This window comes from Gymnoscopelus microlampas (genome assembly GCF_963454915.1).
Source record: "Gymnoscopelus microlampas genome assembly, chromosome: 17".
NCBI lineage: Eukaryota > Metazoa > Chordata > Actinopteri > Myctophiformes > Myctophidae > Gymnoscopelus > Gymnoscopelus microlampas.
In genome coordinates, this window is record NC_139954.1 from 13271517 (window position 1) to 13284016 (window position 12500).

General features: G+C 43.7%; 1 protein-coding gene across 6 annotated transcripts in view; it reads left to right on the plus strand.

The window, feature by feature from the left end:
* LOC311064972 (histone deacetylase 4-like) overlaps positions 1–12500 on the plus strand; it is a 280612-nt gene that overhangs the window by 220302 nt on the left and 47810 nt on the right. For all 6 annotated transcript variants that reach the window (XM_084085063.1, XM_084085065.1, XM_084085066.1 and 3 more), the window contains 5 exons: positions 147–254; positions 2899–2954; positions 3774–3861; positions 7659–7778; positions 8329–8426. In XM_084085063.1, the coding sequence (XP_083941189.1) occupies positions 147–254; positions 2899–2954; positions 3774–3861; positions 7659–7778; positions 8329–8426 (470 nt within the window). The remainder of the gene's footprint in view (positions 1–146; positions 255–2898; positions 2955–3773; positions 3862–7658; positions 7779–8328; positions 8427–12500) is intronic.

Here is a 12500-nt window from a genome sequence, read left to right on the forward strand (position 1 = left end):
CTTGTTCGCAATACATGTAAGAACATATCATTGTCCAACAATACCATGTTCCAGCGATGCACATGTTGATGTTTTTGCCAATGTTTGTCAGTCTGTATTTAAGTGTGACTCTGTCTGTGTATGTGTCCTTATATTTGCACTGTCAGGTGGACAGCGACACCATTTGGAACGAGGTCCACTCGTCCAGCGCTGCTCGCCTGGCTGTGGGCTCGGTGGTGGAGCTGGTCTTCAAGGTAGCGTCTGGTGAGCTCAAGGTTGGTCAAAGTTACTCCTACTATCAGCAATGTTCTTAAAATGGCACAAATAGCAGAGCTATACATCTACAAACTCACGCAACACATCACATCGTGTTGTGGGTGGTTATAACCCTGTTCAATCCGGGAACGCGTCTGTTATGTTAGATTTTAGCTGTAACCATTCATTTATACTTGGGCTATTCAAAAATAGCAGATATACAAGCTCATAGCGCGGCACCGAGTGCCGCGCTATGAGCTTGCAGATCTGCAATTTTTGGGAAAAATCGTGAAAATGTGTGCAAATCTTTGAATGTATACAGTATTTTTTAAAGCGAACATTTGTAACTCAAATCTTTGCTTCTGGGGGAGGGGCCAAATACATATCATTTTGGGTGGTCCTTGACATGAAAACGTTTGAGCACCACTGATATGATAAAGCAACATACGTTTTTTTTCATAAACCGGTTGGGTTAAGTTCTTCCTCCTATCCAAGGGGACAACTGCCGTAACGATTGTACATTGTAGACTTGATTAGATGTTATTGTATCACATATGCTTGAGATGGTGTGTGTGTGTGTGTGTGTGTGTGTGTGTGTGTGTGTGTGTGTGTGTGTGTGTGTGTGTGTGTGTGTGTGTGTGTGTGTGTGTGTGTGTGTGTGTGTGTGTGTGTGTGTGTGTGTGTGTGTGTGTGTGTGTGTGTGTGTGCGCGTGGCTGCGCTCATCTACCGTGTGCTCATCTACCAAAAATACCTTTACAACTATCAAAGAGAGAGAGAGAGAGATTTGCGAGAATCTTGTCATACCTAAACCGCTCTTTGAGCTCCCAGCTCTCGGAGAGAGGCAGGAATGTGCTTCCTTCCCCAAGGCTCTTATTAGCACCTCTCAGACAGACGCCCCCCCCACCACCACCCTACCGCTGTCTCGCCAGCCAGCCTGCCTTCCTGTGTCTGTGGCTGCGCCTGGCAGCGCCCGCTGCAGTGTTTGAACCCAGCGGGGCGGCTTGGGTGCGTTGGGCACACACGCTAGTGCAACAATCACTGCTAACAGGCCTCCTTTATTAGCCACACACCACAGCCACCTGCAGCGCAGCAGGGCATGCCCAAGCGTTAGCCTAGCCGCTTCGCCACCACCGCCCGCGTAATGACATTCCTCCGCGGAAATCGTATAGCGCTGCCATGCTAATATACCCACATGGCGCTTTTTGGCAAAGGAATGCTATAGCTTTCATTGCTTCCTGTACGCTTGTGTGTGATTGAATTACCACAAAATATGTAAGTTAGGGTATATATCTACCAAACTGTGTTTTTTTTATTAGTTTTTGAGATGAAAAGAGATGAAACCGGCCATTTTTATTCATGAAAAATACCTTCTTCCTTCAATTAGGGTTGAAGTTCACAGGAAGCTACTTACTCTCAGCTTAACCTGATCTTAACACATTTACGCGCACGCCACGCGCGCGCACACACACACACACACACACACACACACACACACACACACACACACACACACACACACACACACACACACACACACATACACACATACACACATACACACACACACACATTTTCTCTCTCTCGCTGCCCTGCCCTCCAGGGTTCCTGCATAGCCCCAAAGAATTAGATAAATCTTCAAAACCCTCTCTTATTGAGCATCACACTCTCACTCGTTCTCGTCATTCCCCTCTCTCTCTCTCTCTCTCTCTCTCTCTCTCTCTCCCTCTCTCTCCCTCTCCCCTCCCTCCCCGATTACACCTCGACACACACACACACACACACACACACACACACACACACACACACACACACACACACACACACACACACACACACACACAGGCAGGCTTCTATGACAGGGTGTCCTCTGGCCAGCTGGGGTGGTTGTTTCTAGAACGATCCCCTGGCCAGCTGCTAATCCACAGCAGCTGCCTCAACATCATTATCCCGGGCCTGCCTCGCTCTGCATCCACCCTTACATCTATCTAGCGTCCCCGCACAGCACCGAGACCCCTGGAAGCAGTGGGCGGCGGTCCCACAGGTCCCCACATTAACACAGCAGCCCCCAACTGACCCTTCGCAACAGCCTCTGTGTGTGTGTGTGTGTGTGTGTGCGCCTATTAATCTGCATTCTGGAGCTTAGAAGTGAGGACATTCTTGGGAAGTGGTCAGTTGTTCAAATACATGATTTAAGGTTAAGTTAACCACTTACGCCCCACATAGCTACTCTGACACACGACAAATGGCAAAAATATATATAAAAATATATGTTCAAGACAGCACGTTTTGAGCTCAATAGATTGGATATTGTTGCCATAATATTTTCTTTTAAAGTTTATCTGTGTTTGTTTAGATTTTGACATGCTAAAATGTACACTGTATAGACATAGTTAAAGATGTATAAATGACATGCGCAAAACAGGGATTACAGTACAGTTTCGGTGCAGTTACAGTACAGTACACGTATGAACGTAAGTTGCTATCTTACCTTCATCTGACCTCCTAATTAATCCTTTCATTGGGGAAATCAATTAGGTGTGTGAGCCGTAAGGGGATTTGAGGACGTTGTCAGGGTCGACATGGGTCGCGTGTGCGCGCGTTTTATGCTGTGCCGTATTTACTTAACCCTGAAGTCTAAATGATTGTCGTTTTTCCATGGACAGAACGGTTTCGCCGTGGTACGGCCCCCTGGACACCACGCGGAGGAGAGCACGCCTATGTAAGTAATCCATCGCTTAACCCATGAAGACCTGTGAGAAGATTCTTAAAAATGTTTTCTGAACTGTTTTTTGAAAATAAAAATAAAAAATCCAAGATTTTTCAAAAATAGCAGATCTACAAGCTCATAGCGCGGCACTCGGTGCCGCGCTATGAGCTTGTATATCTGCTATTTTTGAATGGCCAAAGATGCGTTCCAGGTCTTAATGGGTTAATAAGCCTATTGACCAAGAATACATTAAAGGACGACTTCACCACTTTTCAACATATCTTAATAGGTCCTCACTAATGCTCATGATATAATGATACCATTTCTTTCTAATCAGTCTGTGTCTCAGAGGAGGGCTGTGGACAGTTCAGAAACCCGTCTACCAGTGACATCATCGATGGGGAATCCAAGCTAATAGAAACTGCAGGCTTTGTATTCCTTTAAAGTTGCAAGGCAATAATAGATCCCATTGTTCTCGCCTTAATACAAATCTGAATAAAAAAAAATGTAATCTTTTTGGAAAATAAAATCCTGCCTAACGATGATGTCACTGGTAGACGGGTTTCTGGACTGTCCACAGCCCTCCTATGAGACACAGACCAAGTAGAAAAAAATGGTATGATTTTATCATGAGCATTAGTGAGGACCTATTATATGAAGATATGTTGAAAAGTGGTGAAGTCGTCCTTTAATGGCAGTCGGAGCTGGGAGAAAAGTTTACCGAAGCACACTAGGAGAAGGACGTTTCTCTCACTTTCCCCTCTTTCTCTTCTCAACCCTCTATAATATCCCCGACTTGCCTGGCATTCCTATCCTTTTCTATACCTCCAGGGGTTTCTGTTACTTCAACTCGGTGGCCATCGCTGCCAAGCTCCTACAGCAGAGGCTGAGCGTCAGCAAGATCCTCATTGTGGACTGGGTGAGTTCATTACTAAACACAGCAAGCCTTGCCTCGCTCGCTCGGTTTCAAATGCCTTTTTAATTCCATGATAAATTAGCCGTTCGGCGTTGCCAGCTTCTGTGAGAGAAACAAGCAACCGGGTCTAGGAAAAAACAGCCCAAAAGAAGCAAGGAATTGAGTTAACATATGCATCAGCTATTTGAAAATAGCAGATCTACAAGCTCACAACGCGTCGCGATGCGACACGTTGTGAGCTTGTAGATCGGCTATTTTCAAATAAAATCTTGCGGGGAAATTATGATAAGCAGATCTGGCAACACTGGTTCCAGTATTAATGAAACGAATGGACTCGGGGTGTAGTTTTTTTTCAGCAGTGTGCCAGTATGTGACACAGCAGCTACAGGAATAAAAATAAAAAGTGTGGTTTTTGCACAGACGCAAGTCATGCGTCGCAAACCGCCATGATGACACACGGAATCCGCAGGGGAAAACAGTGTTTCTACAACACACAGTGCAGTGCCTGTGGCCAGAAGCGAAGTGACTGCAGAGATACCACATTTTGTGAGGGGATTTGCACAAAACCCTTGTAGGAGGAATTCCAAAAAACATTGAGAATGGTGGAAAAATCTACTTAGGGGGTTGGGACATTTTGTTTTGTATGACCTACACACAGCATAGTTCAAGACTTGAAGGCCAAAAGGTATAGTGGTTGTTGTGTTGTGTTCACACGGGCAGATACAAAGACACAGTGTGCCATTCGTTTTCAATGGAAGCCATGCAGCGACATGAAGATTACAAAGCAACATCTGACGTTTGTAGCTGCTACAAACGATACAAAGCTATACAAATTCAAGTTGAGCTGGGTTCAACTTCCAGATACAAAGATGCAAAACTACAGCTGTAGCTCCGATGACGCAGCGCGCGATGGCGCCAACGACCGTGTTGAGCCACACAGATACAAGGCGACAGAGTGACAAATATGCTGTGTTTGTATCTGCCCGTGTGAACGCAGCATTACAGCGCCACCATGAGGCTATTAATAATAATAATACATTTTATGTATTATTTTTCATTCACAGGGAATCCCAGGGTGCTACTTGGTAAAAACACATACTCAATCATAGAAGGTTAGAAGCAGGGTTTAACCCATTGAGACCTGAAGCCGATTCTACATGTCTCCTAAATCTCAACAGTTTTCTGAAAAACGTATGTTTCTATATCAGTGGTGCTCAATCTTTTTCATGTCAAGGACCCCCAAAATTATATGTATTTGGCCGCGGACCCCCATCAAAATATGTTGTTCCAGGGACCCCCCAGAAGCAAAGATTTGAGTTAAAAATGTTCGCTTTAAAAATGTATATATTCAAAGATTTGCACACATTTTCACGATTTTTCAAAAATAGCAGATCTACAAGCTCGTAGCGTGGCACTCGGTGCCGCGCTATGAGCTTGTATATCTGCTATTTTTGAATAGCCCAAAGTGTAAAATAATGCTTTTTAGCTCAAATCTAAAAATTACACAGTTCCAGGTCTTAATGGGTTAAAAAACAAACGTGGTTAAACAACAATTTACACACGAAAACGCCTTCCGAAATGAAAAAAATAAAAAAAGCTAATTGGAGGATTTGAGTGTAGTAACTGTAACTCATGGTTTCTGAGACGATAAAAAAAACACTTAAATGGGAAATCACATTTTAAAATGAAATGATAAAATATATAAATGAAACTATAAAACATCAAAATACGCCATTTTTCATGTATGTCAGCAAAACTGGGAAGAGAGATTTGCGGGTATAATAAAGAATAATATGTGCGATTGCTATACTGTGGTGTGCCTAAGGTCAACCACACTAATAAGTCAAATCACAATGGTGGGGAAAGAAATGTAGCTGGGTGTCGTGTGGTTCTCATGTGGTCTGTGTTTTGTGTTGTACATGTACTAATAATAGGCATTATGGCATTATCACTTCATGTTTTTTTCCCCCCAGTTGCATATTTGTTTTATGATGAATTTCAGAGAGAGAGAGAGAGAGAGAGGGTGGGAATACGGTGGGTGGGTTTTGAGGACGAACCTGCAACATAAACGGCTCTCCAAAATCCTGGAGTATGCGCCGGGCTGACCACCGAGTCCGCATTTACGGTCCGAAACAATGACGGCGTTGTCAGGCCTGTAGCACAACAGCCACAACCAGACATTCGTCAACAAGACAGTGGCCTTGAAACATCAGCTATTTGGGTCAGACGCTGTCCCGTCCCTTCCTTAACCCATTAAGACCGGGAACGCATCTGTGTCATTTTTAGATTTCTTTGGCTATTCAAAAATAGCAGATCTACAAGATCATAGCACGGCACAAATTGTGAACATTCCTGAAAATCTTTGAATATATATATTTTTAAACAGTTTTTGAAAAAAACTTGTTTTGCTATAATCAGTGGTTCTCAAACTTTTTTCATGTCAAGGACCCACAACGTTATATGTATTTGGCCGTGGACCCCCATCTCAAAATATGTTGTTCCAGGGACCCCCAGAAGCAAAGATTTGACTTAAAAATGTTCGATATTCATATATTCAAAGATTATCAAAAATTAGCAGATCTACAAGCTATGACCTTGTATATCTGCTATTTTTAAATAGCCAAAGTGTAAAATAATGCTTTTTTTTTAGCTCAAATCAAAAAGTGACACACGTGATGCGTTCCAGGTCTTAATGGGTTAAAAGGAACGCCAAACAAATCGTTCCAAGAGACGAAAAAAAAACATTTCGGGGCAAATGAGCGTGACGAAAACCTCGCCCGTTGCTGCCCTACGGTGGCTGGCTATGGCCATCCCCAGAGCTCTTTGAAGAGACTTTTTCATTTCCTCTTCTGTCTGTCATGGTGTGGGGGGGGGGGGGGGGGGAGGGACTGCTGTGGCTTACTGTCGTGCCACAGTGCAGGGACATGTCATGACGCCAACCCTCCAGCCAAAAAGGGACATTTTTGGGAGCCATTGTATTAAAACATTCCTAGGATGTAGTGGTTGAGGTCACTTTTATGGCTGTCTTGTTGTCGGGGCCAGTTAGAAATGAATAGGTATTGTTGTTTTGCTGAAGAGCTGCAATTCTTTTTTTATTTTATTTCTTTATTGCATGTCCGCCCGTCCGTCCCTGTCAACGTCACCCGTCGGAGCCCTCAGCTGAGGGCGACATGGACTAATTGTCTGGCAGCTTTTCAGTGATTATTCCATTGTGTCCCTGTATAGACGTTAGGCCTCAGTTCTCTTTTTGGATTTTGTCTCTTAACCCATTAAGACCGGGGACGCGTCTGTGTCATTTTAGATTTCTTTGGCTATTCAAAAATAGCAGATATACAAGCTAGCTATCAAAAATAGCAGATATACAAGCTCATAGCGCGGCACCGAGTGCCGCGCTATGAGCTTGTAGATCTGCTATTTTTGAAAAATCGTGAAAAAAAAAAAATTTATACATTTTTTTCAAAGACGTTTTGGATTTAGAAAACATTTTTAGAATCGGCCTCAGGTCTTAATGGGTTAACCCAAAAGAGCTGAATTCTAATTAACCACATGAACCTTGGCATCCCTATTCTGGACGCGTGTCGTCATAGGTGAACGTTGTGGGGGGGGAAATGGCAGCGACACAAGCTCACAACACATCTCAACACGGTGTTTTGTGAGCTTTTAGATCGGCTATTTTTGGGGCGAAGAGATCTGCTGTAGAGGGGGGGAAAGTACAGAGCTCTGGGGGACTCTGGTCAATGAAGTATATAGGGTTTCCTACTGCTGTAGCTCACTTCTAACTCATCTTTACTGGTTGCTAGGATGTTCACCATGGCAACGGCACCCAGCAGGCCTTCTACAGTAATCCTAACATCCTCTACCTGTCGCTCCATCGCTATGACGACGGAAACTTCTTCCCTGGCAGTGGAGCCCCTGACGAGGTGAGGAGAGGGATCTGTCTGTTGTTGTTCTTTTGTGTGACTGGACTGTACATCATTGGTTCTCAAAGTGGGGTCCGGGGACCCCCAGGGGTACTTGAGGGGGTTCCAGGGGGTCCCCAGCTAAATGATAGATTAGGCACCAAATGGACCCTTATGGGTCTGTAACTCTGAGAGTGTACAAATTGAACCAAATGGACCCTAACGGGTCCATTTGGTTCAATTTGTACACTCTCAGAGTTAAATTGACATAGATTTTACAATATAAATTGCGGTCCAAGTGATAGAAATGCCATTAAATGGGGGTCTGTAGCCCTAATGCATGTCAAACTGGGGGGTCCTTGAAATTAAAATGGTTGAGAATCACTGCTAGAGCTGTAAAAAATCTTCTCTTATGGGGGTCCCTGGCATATCTTTTGAAATGGGGGTCCGCGGGCGAATAAGTGTCAATTTGGGGGTCCTTGACATGAAAAAGTTTGAGAACCACTGCTGTACATGTCATAGATGTTACAAAAGTGAATGCCCTTTGTTTCAAACACTTTGTGTGCTCTAGGTGGGCAATGGAGCAGGCATGGGGTTCAACGTTAACATGGCGTTCACCGGAGGACTGGACCCTCCCATGGGCGATGTCGAGTACCTGGCGGCCTTCAGGTAATTTTTTTGATTTTTGAAGTTCTGTGGGTTGACCCCACGAGTCTGGCGTGTAAGGGCTAAATGGCCTTCGTGTGGATATGGACAATTATCTGAGCACTGCGATAATAACCGACATGCAGTCTGTCTGACTGTACTGTATGTCACAGTACAGTACTGTAGGTCTTTTAACCCATTAAGACCTGGAACTGTGTCATTTTTAGATTTGAGCTAAAAAGCATTATTTTACTCTTTGGGCTATTCAAAAATAGCAGATATACAAGCTCGTAGCGCGGCACCGAGTGCCGCGCTACGAGCTTGTAGATCTGCTATTTTTGAAAAATCGTGAAAATGTGTGAAAATCTTTGAATATATATATTTTTTTAAAGCGAACATTTTTAACTCAAATCTTTGCTTCTGGGGGTCCCTGGAACAAAATATTTTGATGGGGGTCCGCGGCCAAATGCATATAATTTTGGGGGTCCTTGACATGAAAAAGATTGAGCACCACTGATATAGAAACATGCGTTTTTCAGAAAAATGTTGGGATTTAGGAGACATGTAGAATCGGCTTCAGGTCTCAATGGGTTAAGTGAGTCAACAATAGCTCAGAGCTTAGGATGTGCCGTGAATCCCATTTGATGTGGGTAGAACCAAAGGAATAGTTAGCATTCTGGGTATTTCCTTTTTTGTCACAGAGCCATTCTGTGTGTGGGAAGAAAAAAAAAAGGGGTACGTAACATATGATGGTGTAGTAAAACGTGACCTGGCTGTGACCGTTTAGTAGGCAGACTGTTCCTATCTAATGCCACAGGTCTGAATTCTATTAGGTCCGCTGTCTGGGTGCTATTTATAACCTCAAACAGACAGACAGACAGACACGCACGTGCAAGACACACACACACACACACACACATATGCATATACAAGCATGCTAAAACAGGCATGCGCTCGCCCCCGAGATGTACACGTCACACACCCACACACACACACACACACACACACACACACACACACACACACACACACACACACACACACACACACACTCAGACACACATGGCAGTATGTGTTCATACAGTCATGCCCTATACCCCACCATATGGTATGGAGCAGGTCTGGATTGGTTCCAGGCTTCTTTGAAGATGAGCCTGTGTGTGTTGTCTGTGTGTCCATCTGGCCCAGTTTGCAGACACATCAAACCCCGACGGGGCCAATGTCGACTGGCCGCCGCCGTCGGCACGCAAAGCACCCCCCCACCCCCCCCCACCCCACACCGGCCGGAAGCACACCACCTTGGCCCCGTTAATGAAGGCCAGACGGCTGCGTTGCTTCATCCCCTCACTGCCCCCCATGTCATCCTCATGCCCTCTCTTGATGTCCACGTGCACTTCTTCCTCTGACAGTCACATAAACTATGTCACACTTATAGGGTGGGATTTATGAGCCGACGCCGAAACACGGGGTGGTATGCTCTATATCGGGGGTTTTCAACCAGTGGTCCGGGGGACCACCGGTGGTCCTTGACGGGGTTTCCAGGGGGTCCCCAGCCAAATTGATAGTTAGCAACCAAATTGACCCTTATGTGTCTGTAACTCTGAGAGTGTACAAATGGAACCAAATGGACCCTAACGGGTCCATTTGGTTCCATTTGTACACTCTCAGAGTTAAATGAACACTGGTGATGCAGTGTAGATTGGGACCCCCAATAAACCTAAATGGTTGAGTCCCTGGCATATCTTTTCAAATGGGGGTCCGTGGGCTAATATGTGTCAATTTGGGGGTCCTTGACGCGAAAAAGGTTGGAAAAACACTGCTCTATATACACTGCCAAATTCTCAGGGATAATCTAGCTATGAGAGTGTGCAAATTAGATTAGATTGTACTGTGTAGTGCTGTAGCATAATAGATTGTTCATTGAAATGTAATTCAAATATTTTTGACTTGGACATGCTGTACATGTTGAAAGGGATTGAAAGGATCATAACTACTTCGTTGTTGCTGTAATAGTTGTTGTTTTATCAAAGCTATGTGCTTTTGCCAAATCTAAATAGTGATTTTTGTATCTTTGTAACTACTGCCGGGAGATTTGCAAATGTAGATTTTGAACTACGACCGAACTTTCTCACTCACTTTTTACTTCAAAAGACACCGTTAAGGCGTTCATGGTCAGAGGAGGTTCTGTTTCATGACATCATGCATGTAGCAGCATGTGCTGTGATTGGTCTACCTTTAAGGGGACAGATGTACATACAGTACAGATGCACAGCCATGCCGTGAAAACGAAACGGTGTGCAGCAGCATCTTATTCATTTCTCAGTCTTAGACTGTGCTTAAAAAGTACACGGTTGATCATGGTTGCATCAAGGCAACCCTACCGTAGTGGTTAGAGAGAGAGGTCTCAGGTTTATTTGCTCACAACAGCCCCCGTGCCCTATGGAATTGTCCTCAAGCAAAACGCTCGCTGACCCCCATGCCTGCCTACTCGTTATTAAGCCTTTGTGGATTAGAGCTTTGAGCTAAATACCTTGAATGTTCATGTAAATCAACGTGGTTTTATTAGGGAAATCCTGACAGCTCAACGAGTACGTTGGGAAAACGATGACTATATCGCTGACCCTCCCAGCTGAGAGGCGGCCAGCGTTCTGAACGCAGGAGTTTCATCGTGAAAAACCCGTCCAAATGAGGCTGTAAAGTTGTTTGTGTTTTCTTTTCTCTTTTTTTTTTAACCCTTTAAGACCTGGGACGCATCTGTGTCACTTTTTGATTTGAGCTAAAAAAGCATTATTTTTGCACTTTGGCTATTCAAAAATAGCAGATATACAAGCTCGTAGCGCGGCATATATCTGCTATTTTTTTTTTATCGTGAAAATGTGCACAAATCTTTGAATATATTCTTTTAAAGAGAACATTTTAACTCTATTCTTGTCTTCTGGGGGTCCCTGGAACAAAATATTTTGAGATGGGGGTCGGCGGCCAAACACATATAATTTTGGGGGTCCTTGTCTTGACATGAAAAAGTTTGAGAACCACTGATATAGAAACATATGTTTTTCAAAACACTGGATTTAGGAGACATGTAGACTCGGCTTCAGGTCTTAGTGGGTTAAGTACAGTAGGTATAATTCTGCATTTAGATAAATTACGAGCAGATAAAATCTATGAGGCATATGCTGGCAGTGACTCCTTAGTTGGGAAATGCATTTACTGTAGGGTGTCATCTCATAGTATTGCCTTTTTGAAAGGACTGGCACAACATTCTAAAAGCTCAGACTTTTGCGAATGCTTCCAGAACTCCTATTGTAATTGAAATATTGCCTGCTTTTTTTTTTTTTAACTTAGAAGACCTCTTCCTGCATTGTACCAAGACCTTGTGTGTATCGTCTGCAGGAGATTGCACTTTAAGCCATTAAGACCTGGAACGCATCTGTGTCACTTTAGATTTCTTTGGCTATTCAAAAATAGCAGATATACAAGCTCATAGCGCGGCACCGAGTGCCACGCTACGAGCTTGTAGATCTGCTATTTTTGAAAAATCGTGAAAAAAATATATATATTTTTTTTTTCAAAAAACTGTTAGGATTTTAAAAAAAATTAGAAGCGGCCTCAGGTCTTAAAGGGTTAAAGGCGAGGGTCTTTAATGTGGTAGTAGCTAATAACCTACTGTAGCTTGCCTTTCACTTAGCCCTCCACACTGAAGCTACAATAATGATGATTGAAGCCTTGCTTCTGCAGTAGCTTCCAATAAACCAGTATTGCTGTCCCTGAGCAGGTATTGGCTCCAGAGAACATCCACTGTCAAATATCTCATTCAGTTAATTTAACTAGGCACTAATTGTCAACATAATCTTCAGAAAGAAATGTATTGATGAATAAACTGTCCTTAATCTTTCGTCAAAGTATAACTGTGATTACTATTGGGCAGATTTAAGGATTTCTTTGCTGCAGGGATCTACTCTTAACACATTCACTCCCAGGTACTATGCATCCGCTTTTTCTAACCTTTTAAAGTAGTCACAGAATATTTATCTCCAGTATGATCGATCCCCTGATGGTTGCTTTCCGTGAAAAAAATGTTTTTCATCGCAACCTCCC